The sequence below is a fragment of the Hypanus sabinus genome, chromosome 20, assembly GCF_030144855.1.
Source record: "Hypanus sabinus isolate sHypSab1 chromosome 20, sHypSab1.hap1, whole genome shotgun sequence".
NCBI classification, from domain to species: domain Eukaryota; kingdom Metazoa; phylum Chordata; class Chondrichthyes; order Myliobatiformes; family Dasyatidae; genus Hypanus; species Hypanus sabinus.
The window spans coordinates 45888320-45914303 of NC_082725.1; the positions used below are offsets into that span (position 1 = coordinate 45888320).

General features: G+C 39.5%; 1 protein-coding gene and 1 long non-coding RNA gene across 3 annotated transcripts in view; one reads left to right on the forward strand and one right to left on the reverse strand.

Moving 5' to 3' along the window:
• Positions 1–8279, reverse strand: part of anln (anillin, actin binding protein) — a 67858-nt gene extending 59579 nt beyond the window's left edge. Inside the window, exon 1 of the mRNA XM_059945421.1 lies at positions 8161–8279. Within this exon, the coding sequence (XP_059801404.1) occupies positions 8161–8178 (18 nt within the window). The 5' untranslated portion in view covers positions 8179–8279. The remainder of the gene's footprint in view (positions 1–8160) is intronic.
• A 136-nt stretch (positions 8280–8415) lies between these two features.
• LOC132378483 (uncharacterized) lies at positions 8416–23986 on the forward strand. Of its 2 annotated transcripts, XR_009507052.1 has the most exons (4): positions 8423–8438; positions 17597–17677; positions 21380–21505; positions 22448–23986. It is a non-coding gene; the product is annotated as an uncharacterized LOC132378483 (long non-coding RNA). The 2 variants fall into 2 exon arrangements; XR_009507051.1 differs by lacking the exon at positions 17597–17677 and having other exon boundaries at positions 8416–8438.
• Positions 23987–25984: the final 1998 nt, after the last annotated feature.

Below are 25984 nucleotides of genomic sequence, written 5' to 3' on the forward strand. Positions count from 1 at the left end.
AGAGTTCTACAAGATTATGAGAGGCATAGATAGGGTGGATAGTCAGTACCTGTTTCCCAGGGCACCAATAGCAAACACCAGAGGGCATACGTACACAATTAAGGGATGGAAGTTTAGGGGAGACATCAGGGGTAAGTTGTTGTTGTCGTGTGTGTTTTTTTTTGGGGGTTTTTTTTACACACAGAAGGTTGTGAGTGCCTGGAATGACTTGCCAGGGATGGTGGTGGAGGCTAAAACTTTGGGGGCATTTAAGAGCCTCTTGGACAGGCACATGGATGAAAGAAAAATAGAGGGTTATGGGGTAATGTGGGTTTAGTACTTTTTTTTAAGGATTATATGGGTCGGCACAACATGGAGGGCTGAAGGGCCTGTACTGTGCTGTAATGTAAGAAAAAAAAGAAATTGTTATTTTTCTTGTATATTAAGACTAGTAGAATAAATAAGGTAGAAGAAAATGGTGATGAAACACCAGTGAATCAAATATGATATTCTAATTTTTCTCTACTAGTTTCTACGTTGTCTGTTCAACATGTTTAGCATATAGAAAGAGATTTTCTGCTTTTCCCCAAACCAGTTTGAGACCACTGTTTAAGGTACAAAACAATAGTTTCAAGAGGATAGCCTAAACAAGCATACGATGACCTCCATCAATCCACTTTCTTTCTGGTAATTCACCTTCATAGATTATAGTTCAAGACAAGGTGAAAAGCGATGTAAAAGATTGTCATGGTGTATTGGTTTGCAAATGCTTTTTTCTTCTGTAGCTGTTCACATACTAACAGTTCAAGAACACAATAAACTAAAAAGATAATAATAAGAGATCATTAGAGTACAGCCAACTATGACATTGGGAATGATGAAAGGACAGCAACTTGCTGTCATTTTGATTGTTCATGGCTTCTCTTTCCAGTTAGCTGTGTAATTACCAATAACTAGTCATGACTGGGTATGTCAGAATGCAAGTCTTTGATCTGATCATGTGATCATCTGATCATCTTAGGCAATCTCTTGGAGTCAAGAACTACATGATTCCACAAAACCTAAAACATGGAAAAGGCCAAACAGGAAATTCCTGACAAACTGCTTTTATTGTTTGGCACCCTACTGTTTAATAATGCACTGCAATTGCACTGCAGGTTGGTGGATTTTGGGGTAGACAGGGACTGTGTTATTGAGCAAACCCTGTATTTATTGCTCTTAGTGTTGTCTTCTGTATTCATCAATTTAGGATTATGACAATGACAAAGTATTATGCTTAAGCTAGAGAATGAGATGGAATACAATACTGCTGCTACATATTCCACACAGCTTTTCATATTTATAGTTTCTGAATCTAACTGATATGTCATGATGGGTACATAATATGGGGTGGACATAGTGAGAAAATACCTCTATATCTCAACAGGAAACAATGAATGATCTTCCAATCCATAGGTACAGACAGGTGCATTTTCAGCTGCTTGATGTGACAATGTAACTTTATTCATTGTCTTTATTCTCTCACTACTTGCAGCACATCCAATCAGAATGTGGCCAGCTTATTTGGTGATAGTACTACCAATCCATACCAGAAGCTTAACACAGAAGTCTTCCACCCAGACTAAAATGACATTACGTGCATTTGTCTCCAGAGATGGAGAAAGGGGATGGAAGTGTCAGAAATGGACCAAAAGTCAAGTCAAGTCACTTTTATTGTCATTTTGACCATAACTGCTGGTACAGTACATAGTAAAAATGAGACAACGTTTTTCAGGACCACGGTGTTACATGACACAGTACAAAAACAACACAAGGAAAGCTACACTAGACTACAGACCTACACAGGACTGCGTAAAGTGCACAAAAACAGCGCAGGCATTACAATAAATAATAAACAGGACAATAGGGCAAGCTGTCAGTCCAGGCTCTGGGTATTGAGGGGTCTGATAGCTTGGGGGAAGAAACTGTTACATAGTCTGGTCGTGAGAGCCCGAATGCTTCGGAGCCTTTTCCCAGACGGCAGAAGGGAGAAGAGATTGTATGAGGGGTGCACAGGGTCCTTCATAATGCTGTTTCCTTTGTGGATGCAGCGTGTAGTGTAAATGTCCGTGATGGCGGGGAGAGAGACCCCAATGATCTTCTCAGCTGACCTCACTATCCGCTGCAGGGTCTTGCGTTCCGAGATGGTGCAATTTCCGAACCAGGCAGTGGTGCAGCTGCTCAGGATGCTCTCAATACAACCCCTGTAGAATGTGATGAGGATGGGGGGTGGGGAGATGGACTTTCCTCAGCCTTCGCAGAAACTAGAGGCGCTGCTGGGCTTTCTTTGCTATGGAGCTGGTGCTGAGGGATCAGGTGAGATTCTCCGTCAGGTGAACACCAAGAAATTTGGTGCTCTTTACAATCTCTACTGAGAAGCCATCGATGTTCAGTGGGGAGTGGTCGCTCCATGCCCACCTGAAGTCAATAACCATCTCTTTTGGTTTGTTCACATTAAGATACAGGTTTTTGGCTCTGCACCAGTTTGTTAGCCGCTACACCTCCTCTCTGTAAGCTGACTCGTCGTTCCTGCTAATGAGTCCCACCACGGTCGTGTCATCGGCGAACTTGATGATGTGGTTCGAGCTGTGTGTTGCAACACAATCATGGGTCAGCAGAGTGAACAGCAGTGGAGTGAGCACACAGCCCTGGGGAGCCCCCGTGCTCATTGTGATGGTGTTGGAGATGCAGCTCCCGATCCAGACTGACTGAGGTCTCCCAGTCAGGAAGTCTAGGATCCAGTTGCAGAGGGAGGTGTTCAGGCCCAGTAGGCTCAGCTTTCCAATCAGTTTCTGAGGGATGATTGTGTTGAATGCTGAACTGAAGTCTATGAACAGCATCCGAACATATGTGTCTTTTTTGTCTTGGTGGGTTAGGGCCAGGTGGAGGGTGGTGGCAATGGCGTCATCTGTTGAGTGGTTGGGATGGTACGCAAACTGCAGGGGGTCCAGTGAGGGGGGCAGCAGGGTCTTGATATGCCTCATGACGTACCTCTCGAAACATTTCATGATGATGGACGTAAGTGCAACGGGATGGTAGTCATTTAGGCAGGACACTGAAGACTTCTTCAGCACGGGCTCGATGGTGGCAGCCTTGAAGCACGTTGGAAAGGTGGCGCTGCTCAGGGAGATGTTGAAGATATCAGTGAATTTAAGGGCAGTATGAAAGATGGAAAAAAGTTAATGAAATTATGAACTCAGCATGGGTGCATAAAGCAACACCAATGCTGTCATCTGTTGAGGGCGAGGACCAGTTCTGCCAGATGGAGGCTGGTGGTGGTGTAAGGAATTGGTTGGTTCTTTTATTGAGAAAGAAGGGAAGAGCTTTAAGGCCTTCTTGATGGGGGATAAGTGTAGGAGGACTGGACATCCATTGACAAAAATGGTAAGGGCCAAAGAATTAGTGAGGAGATCAGGAGCTTGAGAAGTGCCGCAGATGTAATTGGGAAGATACTGAACCAAGGGGATAGAACGGAGTCAAGGTATGAGGCCAAGAGTTCAGTGGAGCAGGAGCAGGCAGAGATAATGGGCCTACCCAAACAGTTGTAGATCTTGGGTAGGAAGTGGAAGCTCTGGGAAAGGGAATTAGTGAAGATAAGGACCTGTGTTTGGGCTATATTGTTCTACAACAATGGAAAAAACGTACACACCAGTGTATACATTCCACTTTGTTCTATCAACAAGTTCTTTGTTACTGAGGAATTAGGTAAGTACAATCAGACCCTGTGGTCAAGAGTTCCATATTTTCCACACTCATCATTGAAAGAAATTCCTCTTTAATTCTTATAAGGGTGGTTACTATTAAATCTAATATTTATGATCAACCTTCAACTACCCCAAACACACACAAGTATTTCCTAAAAGAAAGAAAAAGAAAATTTCAACAGCTTTTATATAACATTGCAATTTGGCATATGCCATCTTCCAATGATTCATAAGGTTTGCTTATAATCAGATGCACTGACAGGATTCCACCATGTTGAATTACATTCCAGATCTGTTAGACTTCACTACACCAGAATATATTGGTTGAAACAGCTGGATCTCATTCAAGAATATACAGTTCAGCATGTGACTAGAAATTCAAATTCTATTGGAGCAAACAGCATACTGAACCAAAGTTTCAAAGATTTAGGTGATATAAGCTTGAAACAGTTTCCAATCTCTCAGAGCCAAGGTATACATTAGTCATGAGGCACAAACCACTGACGTTTCATTAAAAGAATCACTGAGGAATGGAAAAATATCTTAAATCAAATTATTTACTGCTTATTCTATAAATCAAAAGAAGTTGGAACTCAAAAAGAAAGTGAGAATATACCCTTCCAAGTTAGACTGTTAAATGAAGTGCACCTAACAGTCAGTATTACTCAGTTTTAAATGTTACTAAATTTTGAGTAAAAATAATAGAACTAATTAATACAGACCAGGTTGCATAAAACAAAGGGAACATGGTCTCACCTAATCAGGTATTTAATTTGTTCTGCTAATTCTTGTCCACCTTCTCTGTTAGGCAAAACTACATATGTTCTCTTTCCTAGTTCTGAAGTGTTGCTATCTTGAAGTGTTACCTGTTTCTTTTTCCAGACTATCAATATATGTTGTATACGTATGTAGCACTTTCTATTTCCAGCATCTAGTTTTCTGACTTTTTAAGAAATAGACTGTGACCAACACCCACTTGATGGTACCTTCAGAAGATGGATAACCTTTCACTTTAGTATCATATTGGCAAATTGGTTTATTATTGTCACATGTACCAAGATACAGGGTAAAATTTGTGTTGCATACTATCCAAACAGTGCACTACAAGGTAAAACGACAATAAAGTGTTATAATACAGAGAAAGTGCAGTGCAGGTGAACAGTAAGCTGCAAGGCCATTTTAACATACTAGAGAAATCTAGGCTTCTAACAGTGGCATAGAAACTGTCCTTGAAACTGATGGTCAAACTATGGTCATCATATGCAATATTCAAAAAAAAAAATCAGGAACTGAAATGTTGGTGAAAGGTTGGTTAGGAAGAAACAGCAAGTGGTGGAACAAGAAAGGAAACGCTGTCACTTCAGTCTCCATTGCTTTCAGAGTCAAGCCTCCATCTGAACAAGAAATGGGCAATTTAAAAAAGATCTTATTCTCCGGATCTATATTTAATCCATTTTAATACATTATGCCAATCCATGCCATTCTTCCAGATTGGTTTATGCCTGTAGAAAACATTTGGAGCTACAAGACCTAGGCATGTGTGGTGCAAATATTAAGTTGCAAATTAACAGGTTAAAACTATTATTTTCCTTGAGAACATTCGTACTGACTCAAATTTAACTTCAACTGAGCTTTCTTAATTTTGAACTGTTTAAAATTAACTTCCTTAATTTGAAAATGAACTGCTGATTTCACTTCCTCATTATTCTACATGAGGTACAATAACCATAGGAATCAAGATGGAAAATTTAGAATCTCAAAAGAATTCCCTGTGACCAGTAATAAAACAAAACAAATCCAACAGTAACAGAGTAAGAAATCATCAGTCATTAGGATGTCAATGTAACTGCAAGTATAAATGGCCAAAAAAAACCCACACATTTAACTATGTGGAGTGCTGTCAGAGGTTACAGCGGCACATTGATAGGAGGCAAAAATAGGCTAAGAAGTGGCAGATGGAGTTCAACCTGTATAAGTGTGAGATGGTTCATTTTGGTAGGTCAAATATGATGGCAGAATATAGTATTAATGGTAAGACTCTTGGCAGTGTGGAGGATCAGAGGGATCCTGGGGTCCGAGTCCACAGGACACTCAACACTGCTACACAGGTTGACTCTGTGGTTAAGAAGGCATACAGTGCATTGGCCTTCATCAATCATGGGATTGAGTTTAAGAGCTGAGAGCCTATATTGCAGCTATCTAGGAACCTGGTCAGACTCCACTTGAAGTACTGTCCTCCGTTCTGCCTCACTACAGTACAGGAAGATTGTGGAAACCATAGAAAGGGTGCAGAGGAGATTTACAAGGATGTTGCCTGGATTGGTGAGCATGCCTCATGAGAATAAGTTGAATGAATTCGGCCTTTTCTCCTTGGAGTGACGGAGGATGAGAGGTGACCTAATAGAGGTGTATAAAATGATGAGAGGCATTGATCCTGTGGATAGTCAGAGGCTTTTTCCCAGGGCTAAAATGGCTAGCACAAGGGCACACTTTTAAGGTGCTTAGAAGTAGGTGCAGAGGATATGTCAGGGTTAACTTTTTTTAAAAAAACTCAGACAGGTGAGTGCATGGAATGGGCTGCTGGCGACAGTGGTGGAGGTGGATACGATAGGGTATTTTAAGAGACTCCTGGATAGGTAGATGCAGCTTAGAAAAATAGAGGTAACTCTAGGTAATTTCTAAGGTAAGGACATGTTTAGCATGGCTTTGTGGGTCGAAGGGCCTGTATTGTGCTGTAGGTGTTCTACGTTTCTATAAATAATCTTGCAAATAAAAGCACTAAAAGAATTGGTGCAGCTTTTCCATTTCATTTGCGTATCATGGATTACCATAGCCAGTATGATCTCAAACATGAAAACAGGTACCATCTTTTCCAAACCTACATTGTTATGGAAACCATGCACCTAACTATATTTTATTTTCAACTTCACAGAACAAAACACATAAATTCAAACTATTTGGAAAATAGCAGCTCTGCATTTCTATAAGAGTATCAGTGAGCTAGTGTATGCAATAGTATCCCATTATTGGTACCTCCTCCCTCGAATAAATCCCTTAAGTACCTTATGAACAAACACAACATGTAACTGAAATTTCAATTTAAAACCAACCAATTGTGCTTTTGTCCGTGTATGGAAACATGACTCAATCTTATTTTAGCTGCTGACTCACTATACTGTCTGCTGTTCATTAGCTCAGTCAAAATTTGCATCTCTTCCCCCACCCAGATGCACATCAGAATAAAATTTAAAATATCAGCCCAAATACTTCCTAATTACAAGAGCAAAGTATGAGGGATTGAAATTCCCATAGTAGTCTTATTTGGGGGAAAAGCTGCGATCTTTTATTCCCTAATGAATGCCAGCTGTCATGTTGCTGCCTCACATTCCAAGTTTGATCCCATCTTTGAGTAACGTCACTGGAGAGTTTGCACATTCTCTGTGATCTCATCAGTTTAACACAATCCCAAATTTATAACGGGGTAATGGGGGAAAAAAAAGAGTTGATGGGCATGTGCAAGAGAAAGTAATACTGTTGGGAGGGAAATTAAGGGGATTGCCTTTAGGGGACTTGCAGTGATCCAATACCCTCTTAATACGTCATAAAATGAGACTGAAGTGGTCACAAATCAAATGCTGGTAAAGGTAGCACGTCATATGAAAATTATTAATAATGGAAACTCAAGCTCAGTGGAAGTATTATAAAATAAAAACTCAGCAACATGCAAGAAACGAAAAGTAAATGTTCAAAATCTGAATGGTATGCAAAATACGTGTTAGATATTGTCACGTCTTCCAGTCTACAGAGACAAAAAACAAACATTTGCTTTCAGCCCTCATGGTGGGTACGCGCCCCAAACTACCTATCTGTCATTTCAGTTAACAGAAATTGGACAACCCTCCCTCCACTCCCAAGAGATTATCAGCTGCCGTTTTGCAAGTCTGAATAAAAGGATTCTTGCAGCAAAAACGTACTTCCTATTATTTTGGACATCCACGGTATTAAATGCTACCGAATAATACTCCGCACTTAATATGACATCGCCCATAGGCTATTTCACTCAGGGCTCCAATGCATTCTCCGATGACTGATAAATTATTGAAGTCCGTTTAATAATTGCCTCGTTCGGGATATTTGATCCTTACTTTAGGGAGAACAGATTATACATGAATAACCTCTACCCTGGATTTGGGCCAGAGATTTATTGTGCAGGATAAAGCGAATCTAGTGCTCGGTTATTTTAATGGGGCAATATTTAAAGGCGTTACTAAATTGAGATTGGGGCTCTTGCAGAACGGGGGGAATCGAGTTGCCCCAGAATCCATTACAGGGCAGGACCAGAAGAGTAAGTTGTTGGCAATCCTGGCCAACAAAGTGGTGTCTAACTCGTACACCGGACCGAGCGTGGGGTCCATTCCGCCCCCGAGCTGTCGCCTACCTCGGTAAACGGATCCATAGTGCCTGCGTGACGTTACGACCCGACTAGCTGCCGTCGATCGCTCAGTCGGTCCTCGCGCTGTTCCGGCAGTTCAAAATTTGAAATTCAGCGCCGCCAACCGTGAGACTGAAGGACGATGGGAAGCGATTGCCTGCGCGGGCGCAGAGTGACGGACAACACCCCGCGGACCAATTGAAAGCGGAGAGCAGGTGGGCTCTGCGTTTTGATGGACAGCTTATGTAGCCAATCACAAGGCAGCGACGTCCTGGTTCACAATGGTGAGTTTGTGGACGGCTCCTGACTCACGTCAACGTGGGCTGTTGACGGATAAAGCTATAAATGGGAAAGCTGTTGGGAGTTTGTGGGTTTGGTTTTGCTGAATAGTCGCAATAGGGCAGGAAATTTGTCGAATCCGAGTAGGATTTGTAAATGAACAATGAAGCGCTCCCCACTCCCCTCAGCTGGGCAGATTCTTTCAGGAAACCTGTTATTGTCCTGATCACACCATTGAAAACATTGCAAACTGGAAAAACATCTAAAAATCTAACCCCCTTGCTGCATAAATAATTTTTCCTCTTCTGTTAGTTTTGATTCTCAATTCATTATATAATCCTCTTGGAAGGAACAGTTTATCTTAACTCAAGTGTAATTTGAAATCCATCTGTCAGATCCCCTTGCAACCTTTTCCAAAAACAACCTTAGCCTCACAGATCTAACGTCTCTTTTAAAAAATTTCCTTCGCACCTTTCCAAAAGCCTCTACCATCTTTCTTAAATGTGTACTCCAGTACTTTGCACAATATTTCTGAGAATATAATGAGCAAGGTGGTTAGAGGGAAATGGGTAGATGTAATGTGATTGGAAGGCATTTGATAAATCTGTTGCATATAAGACGTCCATAAAGATAAGGATCCATGAAGTTGGGGATAATATATTAGTAAAGATAGAGGATTGGCTAACCAACAGAAGGCAGAAGGTTGAGATAAATGTGTATTTTTTTCTGGTTGGCCCTCATTCTTGAGCGAAATGTCACAGGGGCTGGTGCTGGACCCGTAACAATTTCGAAGAGGGGACTGAGTGTAATGAATCTTAAGTTTACTGATGCAACTAGATTGAGTGGAAAAGCAAAATGTGCAGAGGAATCAGAATCAGGTTTCTTATCACCGGCATGTGACATGAAATTTGTTAACCTAGCAGCAGCAATTCAATGCAATACATAATATAGAAGAGAGAGAAAAATAATAATAATAAAAAGTAAAATTTTAAAAATAATAATCAATTACAATATACATATATTGAATAGATTAAAAATGTGCAAAAACCAGAAATACTGCATATTAAAAAAGTGAGGTGGTGTCCAAGGGTTCAATGTCCATTTAGGAATCGGATAGCAGAGTGGAATAAGCTGTTCCTGAATCACTGAGTGTGTGCCTTTAGGTTTCTGTACCTCCTACCTGATGGTAACAGTGAGAAAAGGGTATTCTCTGGGTGCTGAAGGTTCTTAATAATGGACACTTCCTTTCTGAAACACCACTCCCTGAAGATATCCTGGGTACTTTGTAGGCTAGTACCCAAGATGGAGCTGACTAGATTTGCAATCTTCTGCAGCTTCTTTCGATCCTGTGTAAGTAGCCCCCCGCCCCCATACCAGACAGTGATGCAGACTGTCAGAATGCTCTCCACGGTACATCTATAGAAGTTTTTGAGTGTATTTGTTGACTTGCCAAATCTCTTCAAACTCCTAATGAAGTATAGCTGCTGTCTTGCCTTCTTTATAACTACATCGATATGTTGGCACCAGGTTAGATCCTCAGAGATCTTGACACCCCAAAACTTGAAACTCTCTCCACTTCTGATCCCTCGATGAGGATTGGTATGTGTTCCTTAGACTTACCCTTCCTGAAGTCCACAATCAGCTCTTTTGTCTTACTGACATTGAGTACCAGATGTTGCTGCGGCACCACTCCACTAGTTGGCATATGTCACTCCTGTACACCCTCTCATCACCACCTGAGATTCTACTAACAATGATTGTATTGTCAGCAAATTTATAGATGGTATTTGAGCTATGCCTAGCCACGCTATATGTGTATACAGGGAGCAGAGCAGTGGGCTAAGCACAAGCCCTTGAGGTGCACCAGTGTTGATCATCAGCGAGGACGATATGTTGTCACCAATCCACACAGATTGTGGTCTTCCAGTTAGGAAGTTGAGGATCCAGTTGCAGAGGGATGTGAAGAGTCTGCAGAGCAATACAGATAGGTTAAGTGAGTGGGCAAAGGTCCAGATGGGTAAATGTGAGGTCATCAACTTTGGAAGGAAAAATAGAAAATCAGCTTATTACTTAAATGGTGAAAGACTGCAGCATGCTGTAATGCAGAGAGTCTTAGTGTCCTTGTACATAAATTGCAAAAAGTTGGTTTGCAGATACAACAAGTTATCAAGAAGGAAAATAGAATATTGGCCTTCATTGCTAGAGGGATTGAATTTAAGAGCAGGGAGGTTATGCTTCAATTGCATGTGGTACTGGTGAGGCTGCACCTGGCATATTATGTTCTAGTCTTCTTAGTTGAGGATAGATATACTGGCTTTGGAGCAATGCAGATGAGGTTCACCAGGTTGATTCCAGAGATGATGGGGTTAGCCTATGAAGAAAGACTGTCATTTGGGACAATAGTTGGAATTCAGAAGAATGAGAGGGGATCTTTTGAAACATATAAAGTTATGAAAGGAATAGATAAGGTATAGACAGGACAGTTGATTTCACTAGTAAATGAGACATAGCCTCAGAATTTGGGGGGTTAGATTTAGGAAACAGATTAGGAGAAATTGTTTTTCCCGGAGAGGAGTAAATCCATGGAATTCTGTGCCCAGGGAGGCAGTAGAGGCTACCTCATTAAATATGCTTAAGATATAGTTACAACGGATAGATTTTTGCATAGCAGAGGGAATTAAGTGTTATGGGGAATGGTAGCGCAGATTCACAGGCCTACTTCTATTCCTAATTCTTACGTTCTTATCCCAGTTGTGTTTGAATCACCATTTTATAGTTGGATGTCGTCTACCAAAGTTGAATGCATTTTCTTACTTTATTTGATAATGTCTGTTGGATTATGAGGGGAGGAAAGCCTCTGACTTTAGTTTCCATTTTATTTGCTCTCAATTTATCTGCTCACTCCCAAGTTCTCTAGTAGTCTGTTGTTATTACCAAAGTATTCTCCTATTACAAGAGACATTTCCTTATTTCAAAGGGAGTATACTCATGGAAAATGGGTAAGAGATGTCTTTGTTTCCTCCTTCTCCCACCCTCCCCTCAACCAGCTCAGGGATTGAACTAAAAGGACAGATCAATGATAATGATATGCTTTTCGTCCTGAGGTCATCCAATAGATATAAGGGCCTGGGATTTTATGGTTAATATCAGTTCCCTCCTGATTTTTTTTCCTTTTTTTTAATGGTAGTTTGCCATAGAGACAGAGCATCTTTGAACTGTCTGAGTCTACAGAATCTAACTGATAGGCTTTTAGGAAAATATTTACTATAACTTCATCCTCACTTTTTGTACCTAAGAGAATATGGTATTCTAAGAAAGCTCACCGGCGTCTCTACGTCATCAGGAGGCTAAATAAATTTGGCGTGTCTCCTTCGACTCTCACTAATTTTTTTTTACTGATGCACCATAGAAAGCATCCTGTCCAGGTGTATCACGACTTGTTATGGCAACTGCTCTGCCAGTGACCACAAGAAACGTGTGAGAGTTATGGACACAGCTCAGCACATCACGAGAACAAGCCTCCCCTTCATGAACTCTGCTTATCTTTCCCCTTCTCTCAGTAAAACAGACAGCATTATCAAAGACACCCCCTACCCTGGACATTCTCTTGTCTTCATCCACCCCCATCAGACAGAAACCTAAAAACATGAATCACCAGGCTTAAGGACAGCTTTCTTCCAACTTTTATAAGACTATTTAATGTTTCCCTAGTATGGTAAGATAGACTCTTGATATCATGATCTACCTCATTGTGACCTTGCACCTTACATCTACCTGCACTGCATTTTTAGCCACGCTATATACTGTACTCTGTTATTGTTTTAACTTTTACTACCTCACCTTTGTAATGGATTGATCTGTATAAAGGGTATGTAAGACAAGTTTTTACACTGTACCTTGTTACATGTGATAATAATAAACCAATTAACCTATTTTATTTCATTTCTGTTTGTTGAATTTACATTAGATTCCTCCATAGAACCCACTTATTTATATAGAAATCAATTGTCTCACGATAGGTACTTTAACATAGCTTAGTTTTTATCAAAAATTCATTAGCTGGCTTGAAACTACAAAAACCATGAATTTCAAGGGTATTCATTAGAGAACTAATAATCAGACTTCCTTGCAGAAAGAGATGGAGATACTCCCAGAGGTGTACCTGGATACAGTTACTTTCCCCAAGCATTAAGGCTGATCAACACCTCCACTAACCCATCCCTCTACACCCTGACCACCACCGATTTATCATTTTCTGTCAGTCACTTTACATACAGACACTCTAGCATCACCTTACGGACATACAATCAATCTATGTATATGTTATCTCATGTATTTATATTTATTGTGTTTTATTACTATTATTGTGTTCTTTATCTTATTGTGTTTTTTTGTGCTGCACTGAATCCAGACTAACAATTACTTTGTTCTTCTTTACACTTGTGTACTGGAAATGATATTAAACAATCTTGAATATACTGTAACTGGTAAACTGCATCAAAATTGTTGGATGACTGGCTTAATATAAGTACTGTTGGTCTGTGTAAATCATCTTGGAAGGCCTACATGGCAACTCAACTGTCCTTAATAACAGAATTGCACTTCAAAAAAAAACAAATCATAAACAGAGCCGTGCAACTGAAAATTAACTGCTTTTTAGTTCTGCCAGTTTTATGGTCATGATTCATTTTAGAAACAAACATCTTTGTCAGAAGTTAACTTCTGTAGATATTATACATTCTTTGTTCAATGGAAAATATTTCAGTGCTTTTGATTAACTTACAGTGATAATACTGCACATTAAACTGAAGAGATATTTAGATGGATTATTTTGCTGTTTAAGAGATTGGATGCCTTACTATAGTGGGCAAGGCAGTGAGCAAGTACAGGCATTGTACTTCCCCTAGAAGTGGCAGTTGAGCGGTTATGATCTCTCGATAAACAGCAGAATTGTGGCGCCTGGAAAGTATCGTTGTAAACTGAGAATTGGAAAACATTGATTCTTGGGGAAAGATTAAGAGTATGATCATTATGGTAGAAAATCCTTGTCAGAGCGAAATGGGGATAAAATAAATTTTAAGTTGGCTTTTGAGACTGATATTCTGTCAGTGGTAGAATTCCTTTAAACTTTAGTATATTTTTGAGACATTGTTTATAAGAGGTGTTTAGAAAAGCTTAAATTTTATTAGAGACAAGTTGCATTCCTCTGTAATTTCTTCAAGGATGTTTACTGATCTTCAGCAAGATCTCTGCATGAGAAATCTAATCATTCAACAAAGTTATTGGGTTTTATGCTGTGCCAAATAACCTTTTCACCCCAGTTTCCAAAATGATTGGAATGCTGACCATACTGGTGACAAAGATGTCCATTACATACAATATTAAATTTTGCAACATATGCCGGTGATATTAAACCTGATTCTGATTACTGTGTCTAAGCAGTCGTTTCACTTCACAACACTGAATACGGGTCTCATTTTCTATTAACACCTCCTACATTTCAGATTGGTTAATACCATATGACATTTTCTAACTGCTCCTTCTGGCCTCTGGTATGGTTCCAATTCTCTAGCCAAATGCTTCTGTACTTTACAGACCCCAACAATTTATCCCTGGTTCCATTGCCTAATTACATGGGTGGTACAAAACTGATCCCCTCCCCAGCCATGACAGATAAAATCCATAACCCTTGCATTATCTATTTTTCTCTACCTACCCCCCCCCCCTCCCAGCCAGCCTTTTACTGAATTTCAAAGATAGATGCATAAGACTGGCAGAATACACTTGTTTATTGTTCTTCCAAAGATAAATTGCATTTTCTACCATGTTAACTGGGATTTGTGAACAGGCACTCTATTTGCTAACTTTTTTTTGCTCATTTTCTGATCAACACCAGATGGAAAAGTAATTAGAAAGTGAGAGTAATGCTTGGAAACCAATGTTCAATGATTGAAACTTCAAAGTAATAAAACTTGTCTGCATTGCAGAAACCAAATACACTCTGCAGAAACTTATCCCCCTCGGTTCAGTCCTTTCCTACTAAGATTTGAAACACATCTCATGCTCTCAATCTCCTCACTAGCTTTCAATTTGCTGGCCTTGACCACCTCAATTTCACCATGAATGTCCAGTCCCTATACGCATTTATCCCCATCAAGAAGGCCTTAAAGCTGTCCGGTTCTTTCTCAATAAAAGAACCATCTAGTTCCCCTCCACCACCACCCTCCTCTGTCTGGCAGAACAAGTCCTCACCTTCAACAATTTCACCTACTGCACCTGACATTTTTTCCAAACTTGAGGACTAGCCATGGGCACCTGCATGGATGCCAAGTATGCCTGTCTTTTCATTGACTATGTAGAACAATCTATGTTACAAGCCCTCCCTGGTAATGCTGCCCAACTCTTCCTCTGCTACATTGACTATTGCATTGGTGCTGCTTCTTGCACCCATGCTGAACTTGTCAATTTCATCAACTTTTCCTTCAACTTCTATCCTGCCCTTAAATTCACTTGGTCCATTTCTGACACCTTCCTCCCCTTATTCAATCTCTCTGTCTCCACCTATGGAGACAAACAGTGGACCGACATCTCTTATAAACCTACAGATTCCCACAGCTATCTTGACTATACCTCTTCCCACCCTGTCTCCTGTAAAAATAGTAATACCTTTTTACAAATCCTTTGTCTCTGTTGCATCTGTTCTCAAGATGAGGCTTTCCTATCTGGGACATCAAAGATGTCCTCCTTCTTCAAAGAGCAGGGTTTCCCTTCCTTCACCACTGATGGTTCCCTGATCCGCATTTCCTCCATTTTCTGGATATCTGCGTTCACCCCATCTTCCCACCACCTTAACATTTCTTCTTGTTCTTACTTACCATCCCATGAGCCTTTGCATCCAACACATCATTCTTATCAACTTACACCATCTCCAAAGGGATCCTACTACCGAACGAATCTTTACCTCCCCTGACTTTCTGATTTCTGCAGGGATCGCTCCCTCAGTCCCCTGTCTTTTGACACTCCCCATTAACCTCTCTCCTGGTGCTTATCTTTGCACTTATCTCTGCAAGTGGCTAAGTACTACACCTGCCCATTCACCTCTTCACTCGCCTCCACCACAGCCTCAAACAGTCCATCCAGGAGGGGCAACACTTCACCTGTGAATTTGCTAGAGTTGTCTATTGTATCCGGTGCTCCCGATGAGACCAACTGTAAATTGAGAGACCACTTTGTCGAGCACCTCTGATCCATCTGCCAAAAGCAGAGCTTCCTGGTTTCCAAACATATTAATTTCGATTCCTATTCCATTCTTGTGGCCTGATGAGGCCACCTTCAAAGTGCAGGAGCAACACCTTATAGTCTGTCTTGGTAACATCCAAACTGATGGCATGAATATTGATTTCTCCTTTCAGTAAAATAATTGCTCCTTTTCCTCTCTTATTCCATTCCCCACTCTGGCCTCTTACCTCTTCTCATCTGTCTGTCACCTCCCCCTGTCCTCTCTACCTTTCCTTTTTTCTATACTCCACTGTCTTCTCCTGTCAAATTCCTTCCTCTCCTACCCTTTACCTTTCCCACCTGTCTGGCTTCACCTGTCACCTTCCAGCTATCCTCCTTCCCTCCCCACCCCATCTTTTTATTCTGGCATCTTCCCCCTTCCCTTCCAATTGTGAAGAAGGGTCTCAGCCCAAGACTTCGACTGTTTGTCATTTTCCATGGATGCTGCCGGACCTGCTGAGTTTGTTGAACATTTTGTGTGTTAGACTTTGCAGAATACCTCTGGTCAACCTTCAAGGGTGATGCTGATCTTTTGGTAGCCTGTCACTTTAATTCCCCGTCCTAATCTCATTATGAAGTACAATATCGGCCTTTGCCATTCTCCACTGTTCCAGTGAAACCCAAAGTAACTTTACGGAACTGCATTTCATCTTCCCTCCCGGTATTTAGAAGCAGTTAGCACTCAGTACTGAATTCAATGGTTTCAGCTGATCAGCCTTTCCTGATTGCATCAGAGCAGGGCAGTTCTAAAGAAGGGTCATCAATGTGAAGCATTAACTTCACTTTTCTCTCTCCAGTGATGCTGTCCGAGTACTTCTAGTGCTATCTCAGTTTACATAAGAATAGAAACATTTGCAGTTTGTAAACACAAACTTTTCAAATGCATCCAACATTACAAAAGTAATGTTTCTAGACATCCCAAAGTATATTTTAACCAATAGAGCTGCCTTCTGTTGCTGACTTGTGAGCAGTTGTTAATAGCTCTTGAGGGAGCCCCCCCAATTTCCATTTACTTCTGCAAAAAAAGTTGATTTTAAGTGAAACAAGTTTCAATCACAGGCAGGTAGTTTGCAAAATCGAGACTTAAAGATCCCACATACATTTTTGAACATTTAAATTGAACCATGCACCTGCCTAAAGCTGTGGCAGCAGAGTAGCATAGTAGTTAGTGCAACACTTTATAGTTCCAGCGACTGGGGTTCAATTCCCGCAGCTACCTGTTAGGCATTCGTATGTTCTCCCCATGACCTCATGGGTCCTCCGGTTTCCTCCCACAGTCCAAAGACATACTGGTTAATTGGTAATATTAAATTGTCCCATGATTAGGCTAGGGTTAAATCAGGGATTACTGGGCGTCATGCCTCAAAGGGCCTATTCCACACTGTATGTCAATAAAAAAAACCACATGGTATAATTTTGAAGAAAAATAGCAAAGGTTTAAAAGTCCTCTCTACGCAGCATCTTAATTAAACAGATTTACTTACTATTAATCTTATTGTTGTTTATGAAACTTGGTATGCAGAAGCAATTGCCTTTGAAATTGCAAATATGAGGAAATCTGCAGATGCTGGAAATTCAAGCAACACACACAAAATGCTGGTGGAACACAGCAGGCCAGGCAGCATCTATAGGGAGAAGTATAGTTGACATTTCGGGCCAAGACCCTTCATCAGGATTAACTTTTCTTTTGGTTAGTCCTGACGAAGGGTCTCGGCCTAAAACATCAACAGTGCTTCTCCCTATAGATGCTGCCTGGCCTGCTGTGTTCCACCAGCATTTTGTGTGTGTTGGCTTTTAAATTGACGCATTTGAGATGGTAATTTACATATTATGTGAATCCAAGTATTGTATTAAGTTCCATTTAGATATTATATGCTCTTTTTAGATCCTTTGGTGTCATGGATGACCCAGTTCTATAGGTTTGGAGGTCATTAAACTATATATAGGAGCTGCCACTGCAACAAAGGTAACTGGTGGAGCTTGATTTGGTGAATTGATGGGTCCTCGTGTACTGATTGCACTTTTGCTTCTGACTGGAGAAACTCAAAGTGCTTTTCTTCTTCCTGGAAGCTCCACTGTTCTTCCACTTTACATAGCCTTGTATTGGTTATTCTGATGAATCAAAGGAGATGTTACATTTCTTTTCAAGGATTTTTTAAGATATTGTTAATTTTTTTTTATCCTTCTGGAAATAAAAGCGATGGGGCTCAAAACCTGCTTTGTGGGTTTGACATTACATGTGAGGACACATGTTGCCTCACCTGGATGGACTGTTTGAAGCCCTGATGGAGATGAGGGAAGAGGTTAACGGGCAGGTGTAGCACTTAGCCACTTGCAGAGATTACAAAGATAAGTACCGAGCGAGATTAATGGGGACGGTCGAATAGACGAGGGATTCATGGGCGGGAGGAAAGGTAAGGTTATTGCAGTGATATTCCTGAGTTAGAGAATTCTCTTTTTTCTTAGCAGTAGTCATAATTACAACACCTCCTACTACACCAAGCAACTCCACAAAAAGGCTTATTGGAAAGCACGAGTCAAGAGATGGATTCAAGAAAGTTTCCAAGTCTCTGAATATCCCTTGGAGTTCAGTTAAGTCAACCATCAGGAAATGGAAAGAATACAGCACAGCTGTAAATCTGCCTAGAGCAGACTGCCCTCAAAAACTGAGTGACCGTGCAAGAAGGGGCCTCATGAGGGAGGCCACCAAGAGACCTATGGCAACTCTGGAGGAGTTACAAGCTTCAGTGGCTGAGATGGGAAAGGCTCAGCAATCAACAACTGTTGCCCAGGTGCTTCACTAGCCGCAGCTTTATGGCAGAATGCGAAGAAAAAGCCATTGTGGAAAAAAACTCAGATGAAATCTCGGCCAGAGTTTGCCAGAAGGCATGTGGGAGACTGAAGTCAGCTGGAAGAAGGTTCTAAAGGTTCTATGGTCTGATGAAACCAAAATTCAGCTTTTTTAGCCATCAGACTAAAAGTTATGTTTGGCGTAAGCCAAATACCACACATCATCGAAAACACACCATCCCTACGATGAAGCACGGTGGTGGCTGCATCGTGCTGTGGGGATGCTTCATTAGCTCAGGCCCTGGAAGGCTTTTGAAGGTAGAGGGTAAATTGAATGCAGCAAAATATAGGGAAATCCTGCAGGAAAACCTGATGCAGTCTGCAAGAGAACTGCAACTTGGGGGAAGATTTGTTCTCCAGCACGACAATGACCCCAAGCATAAAGCTAAAGCCACACAGGAATGGCTTAAAAACAACAAAGTAATGTCCTGGAGTGGCTGAGTTAGAGTCCAGACCGCAATCCAATTGAGAATTTGTGGCTGGACTTGAAAAGGGTTGCTCACTCATGATCCATCCCCATGCAATCTGACAGAGCTTGAGCAGTTTTGTAAAGAAGAATGGGGAAAAATTGCAGTGTCCAGATGTGCAATGCTGATAGAAACCTAGCCAGACAGACTCAAGGCTGCAATTGCTGTCAAATCTACTAAATACTGACTTGAAAGGAGTGAATACTTATGCAATTAATTATTTTAGGTTTTATATTTGTAACTACTTTAGATCACTTTATAGCAATCTGTTTTCATTTTGACTTGAAAGAGTCTTTTTCTGTTGATCAGTGTCAAAAAAATTAAATCCACTGTGATTCAATGTTGTAAAACAATAAAACATGAAAACTTCGGGGGGTGGGGTGAATACTTTTTGTAGGCACTGTAAGAGCTTCAGGATGGACAAGATCCCTTAAGTATTAAAACTCAGTGGAGAAACACATCTGACATTTATCTGTCTCACTTGTGAAGAGAACATAGCAAAAGACCTCAGAGGTGTTGTAATCATGACTACTGCTAAGAAAAAAGAGAATTATTTGTCTCAGGAATATCATTGTAATGACCTTACTCAAACATCTGCTCCCTGTCTTCTAAGAGTTTCTCCTAGAGTTGCAATGTGGATTACACACGTCAAGAGGCACAATGAGTATATTCTTCATGAGGTGACAAATTGGAGAAATGTATAGAGAATGGCTTCAACTTTACACAAGGCTTCACCGCAGCTCACAGAGAACAATTATAAAGAATGCTTATATTTGTCAGTCCCAGAAATTCATTACCATCCTTTGCTGCTCTGTGGGATGTATTCCAGCCCAAACCTCTTTGTTGCTGAATTCACATTAGTCCAATCAAACTCTCTGATGTTCCATTTTTCTGAAAAATTTTGAGAAATAAATTCTCCTGTTAATACTCAGATACCCTCAGCTACAGTTATCAAAGACTAAAGATACTTTTGAGATTAGATAGTATTTATGAAGCTCATTGATGTTTTCTAACTGGGTCTACATGCAGGCAAATCATTTCCTTTTATCTATTTTTCACATGTGATAATTATATTTCTGCAAGAAGAATGTTAGTTTTGATGCTCAGTTTAAACTGGCAAGATAAAAAAGAAAAGGAAAGACTCATTACAATTCCCCATCTTTTTTGTAATTGATATGCAATTTTCTCCAATCTTAAAATAAGAACTTATATAGTTTACCATATCAGTGTTTCTCACTCGAAATACAGGTTATTTTTCTTTATCATGATTACAGGCAGGAAGAATCAGCAACTATTTGGAACTCAAAATCACACTTCATGAGGAGTCCATGGATAATGATCAGAAATAGATTAAACTCTTCTCAGTTTTCTTCCTTCTGTCACCTCATTTCTTGCCTTTCTGTTCTGCCTGAGACTGAACTAAACATACTGCATGCCTGGAGTCTTCTTTACTTTCTTGCTTTATTCACTTACATTGCTGCCTCACCCAATCTGCAGCTGAATCACCCCTTTGTACCGCCATCGCTTCCAGACCCGTTCATCTAATGGTTTCCTGGCCAAAATCCTATCTCTCACTCATGTATACATAACTGCATCCAAATCTCTATAGCTCTTATCCTTGGTCTTGTTATTCATATAGGTTACCAAAAACCCCAACATCTTAAGTTTATGTTCACATGTAAAAATCACTCTGTGCCTCATCTCACCCTATGTCTATAACCACATCTTGCTCTACTGTTTCCACCATATTCTCTCTTCCTCTCACTTTGGTCTCTTTTGTATTTTAAACTCCTTTGCTATATACTGGTAGTGTCATCCACAAAGATATTTCTGGAATTCCCTTTCTAAGTACCTTTGCTTCTTCAACTTCCTCTCTTCCTTTGATACTTCTAAAAAATATAAATATTATTCTCCCTTTTGGTCCACTTTAAAAATGGCCTGAAAACATTTTTCTGCATTGTATTAAAGCCACAATATGGTTGCACGTTGTTGTTCCTTCCTTCACATTCTTTCATCTCCCTTTTCTTCTTTCATTAGTTTCCTTTCCATTCTGCAATAATTTCCCTTTCTTAGCTTTCACTGGCCCTCCCCCAACATTTTCTTTTCCTTCTTTTAACTTTATTTCTGCCATTTCATGTCCCTTTTCTCAAATCAATATATATCTATGTTAAATATTGTTTTAGGTTATAACTTCATAGTCATTCGTGATATAGAATTATTAAGGCAGATACACTCATATGACAATGTATATATACATTTTAATTGGTTACATTATTCCTGGGCTGACAACAATTTAATGGATTAATGTTCAGTCTAGTGGAATATTGACCTATGTTCAATTAATCTTCTAGGCTGAAATGGATATGTAATAGATAGAAGAAGCTACAAGTGATCTGAGACCCTAGACTTCACACTTCAAGGACTTTCAGATTTGATTTGTGGTATTGATTTTTACATTCAAACAATCAATCAAAATGGTAAGCATTTTAGCACAAACAATTATGTATGAAATGTGTCAGCATTTGTTAAGAGGATATTTACATTACAGCTATCTTCTATCAAAAGCCATATAAGTGAATTCTTCCAGTAATTTAATTAAAATTCTTGTTGGCTGTCTAGTGTAAAAGAAAAGCTCATTTATTTATGAAAAGCATTATGAACCCATTTTTAGTGCTGCAATCACAACTAATCTTCAATAATTTTTAATATATTGAGAAACAACACAAGGGAATTTTGACCATAATGTTATTTAATCAGAAAACATTAAAGAGATTAGGATGTCTTTATGTAATAGTAACAACAAGGTAACTAAGATTAACATGATCTGGAAATAAAGAAATGTGTGAATCATGAGACAGTTTATTAAGTAAGATTAACTTCAAAAATATGAGGTATCAGCTATGTATGCAGATCTGAGGAAACCTGCTCAATGCTGCACCTTGCAAAGTTGTAGTGTTTAATGAAAATGGGAATTTGTTACAGAGGCAGGTGTTGTTAATAGAATTCAACTGCATCAGTAAATAATTGGAATAATTCACCAAAAAGATTCAAAAGCTCAGAAGATTTCAAGGAGACATTACCTCCATATTTATATTCCCTGTAGTATCAAATATTGAAAATTAATTTGATTGTGAATTTTAATAAGTTTATAAGGTGGATAGAGAAAAACTTTTTCTGTTGATAGAGGAATTCATGACAAATGGTAGTTAACTTTACGATCAGAGCCAGAGCATACAGAAAGTAAATTAAGAAACAATTTTTGACACTAAAGGAATATAGAATTTGAATTCTTTCTCACAAACTTGCGTTCATTTGTATTTGTGTTAATGCAATATCTTTAAAACGTGTTAATCTTGCATGTATCCAAAAAAGGCATTAAAATAAAATTTAAATGTTCTACTTATTTTTTTCCACAATAGTCGAAGCAGATGGCTCAAGCAGAGTGAATTATGACCAACATTAAGGGTTAAGTGAAGATCCTGGAAAACACGGTTGTGTCTTTGCTTCTTGCAACCTGGAAAAGAAGTCTCTCGATAGCAAGCAACGACATAGTTGTAGCACATTTCTTCTGTTCCTTACTCTTTTGCAGAGGTGAGAATCACTGTTATGCATGGGAGTATCCTGCAGAATGGTGTCTGCCTAACTACTCTATAGGTAAAACGGACATCCAGCAACAAGAATCTTGGCTGCTGCTTCGTTCAGCCTCAGCTTTCATGCTTAATGGCACGAGGACTGCTGGCTAACTGGTGCACCAGAAGCGGCTCACCTCACACGATCATCTGTTCTTGCAATTGCAGACTGGCTAACTGTGGAAAACATTACATCCCACTTCAGTCCTGGACCTAGAGAAGCTGAATTACCAGCATAACCCGATGGGCAGCAATGATCAGTAGCAGGAGGACCCAAGTGACTGCCGATGCTGGAATCTGGCACAGCAAACCATTCTGCTTGAGGAAATCAGCAGTTTGAGCAGCAGCTACTTGGGAAGAGAAACAAAGTTAAGGCATCAATCCTGACATAGGGTCTTGATCTAAAATGTTCACCAGTTGTGAAGCCTGGTCTTGACTGAACATCAGCAATTTCTTCCCCCCCACCACAGATACTGTTTGACCTACTGAGTTCCTCCAGCAGATTGTTTGTAGTTCCGTGATTAGTAGTAAGGATGAATTAATCCCTTATTTTAAATAACTAAGTTAAATATGATTATATTTAAGAATTAAAGATGTACTGAATTAATCTTTTTTTGTAATTTATTTTTTATTGAAGCTCATCATCAAACAAACATTTCCATAAGATGTATTTTGGATACTGTACATGTATATCATATATTCATATTTGCCACAAATCACATAATATTTATCTGAGGTAAACACTTATAGAAAAGAGAAGAAAAAAAGAACAAGCAAAAGGAGAAAACTATGTACAAGTAGGGATTCTACTGGAATGGGTCTTTAATCTCCCAAATGTTGCCAGATGGAGAGTGGGGCATTCCGCAAGCAATGAACAAAGGCTGTTGTGAGTTTCAACCAAACGGAGTGTGTGAACCCTGCTGGTGTCTGATTTTGAAAAAACAGTTTTATTGCTGGTTGTCATAGTGGCACACTTTGTCAATGTGTAGCCAAGTTACTTGCTAATCATCCGTTACCAATAGTGAAGAGAAGAAATTTAAGAGATTGGAATTTGAGGAACTCTGACATTTGGAAGCTACAGGACTGGGGAGGAATAAGCATATTGACGGAATTGACCAGAAGATGAAAATTTGAAATTCTCCATTTAGAGCTTTCCATTCAACTGTTAAAAATATTAGTTATCTGTTGTCTAATAATGCAGAAATTTCAGCGATAAAATAATGATTAATCTTCTTAACCTGGCAATTGATTAGGATATTTTTATGAACACATTCAGAATCAAGCTTAATGTTGTGAAATTTGTTAACTTTATGGCAGCAGTACAATGAATTGTGTGATAAATAAATATAGAGAAAAAAACTGAAATACAGTATATATAGTATTTAACTGATACACACGCACATATATGTCTGTTAAATAGTTAAGTTAAAATAAGTTGTGCAAATAAAAAAGTAGTAAGGTAGTGTTCATGGGTTTAATGTCCATTTAGAAATCAGATAGCAGAGGGGAATCACCCTGCTGAGGGTGTATCTTCAGACTTCTATATCTCCTTCCTGATGTTAACAATGAAAAGAGGCCAAGTCCTGGGAGATGGGGGTCCTTAATGATGGACTCTGTCTTCCTAAGGCACCACTCCTTGAAGACATCTTGGATACTACAGAGGCTAGTACCCATGATGGGGTACAAGTTTCTGCAACTTAGTTCAATCTTGTACATTAGCCAGCCTGCCTCTCACCTCCCTACCCACCATAGCCCACAGTGATGCAGCCAGTAAGAATGCTTTCCATGGTACATTTGTAGAAGTTTTTGAATGTTTTAGTTGACAAACCAAATCTCCTCAAACTCTAAATAAAGTATAGCCACTGTCTTGCCTTTTTTGTAATATGTTGTGTCCAGGTTGGGTCCTCAGAGAAACTGATACTCAGGAACTTGAAATTGCTCATTCAATAGCCCCACCAAAATTTATTTATAATGTGAGATCAATGATTATTCATTTGATAGAGGAATATAAGGAATGCAGCATTCAGACAAGTTCCACACCACAGGTTCCCAATGTTTGAACCTGTGAGAAATCAGAGTTATTCTTGGCAAAGACTGAGGAAGTGAATGAGGCAATTAAAAAGTTGAGGGTTTTCAGGAATTCATGAGAGAGTTGGGAAAGAGAATGTGATGGAGAGGTAGTTGGTGATGGTGTTGAGTGGTACTGTGGAGGAAGGGCTGCTCTGCAAAAGAGTCAGAGCTTTTCAAATATACTTGAATTCAGAAATGCTATGGACATAGCAAAATGTCAAGACAAGTGTGGCAGTTGATTCTGACCAGCCAAAATCAATAAGAAAGAATAAATCCCCAGTTGTAATGGTCATATTGCCAATTTCTGGATGAGTTAAGTTAGATCAATTGGTATTCATTTAAACATGTCATATGCTTCAGTTTGCCTGTAGTTTTTGTTGCAACTGAAACGTAATTGAAGAACAAGGAATCCGCTAGAGGGCATTAGCTAAATTCAATCAATGCTGACACTGGAACAATAGCTAGGTTTGCTGTCTGAAACAATGATTGACAACTTCTTCTTGACCTTGGAAATGGGAGTATATTTGTAATGGACAGTTTGAGGCAGACTACAATCATCAGCAATGAAAACTTTGGAATTTTGAATTACTGATGATGTTGTTTATTGATGATAACATTCTCAAACTCCAAATCCAAAATTTATCATGGGGTTCACAGAATAATTTATAAAGCTAATGAGATGTTGTTGCTGTCATAATTACACAGTAATTTGCATACTTAAAATAACATTATAAATTTTATTCCAGAATTTGCTTTTGTATTAAAATAATGTTTCTATCTTATCCCTTTCTTTTTGTAAATGTATGCTCATACTAAACATTTACTGTCCCCAAGATCCCACATCCCCACGCCAAATAGTCCAGTTCATGGATGTTCTCCAACTTTGTTAAGCTTTCCCCATATGCCATTGTGTTTTAATCATTCATGTCTCATTAGCATAATCTTTTCACATGTTTTATTGACCTTATTTCATACTAAAAAATTACCTTTTTAATTTATTCATCACTCCTCTCTGTTTCAGCCAACTCTCTTTCATTACTAAAGGGATTCCATCACTGGCCCAACTGCTCTCCTCATCTTTCAGTATTCCAAAGGTGTTATTCGCTCTACAATTCCCAATCCAGTGTACTCTACTCTGCAATGAAGATAAATTAGCTGCAAATTGGCTGACTGCTCTGCAGAGCACCAACATTCAGTCTACATGAGTAACCCAAAGCTTTCAATTGCCTGTCACTTTAATTCTCCATGCCAAACCCA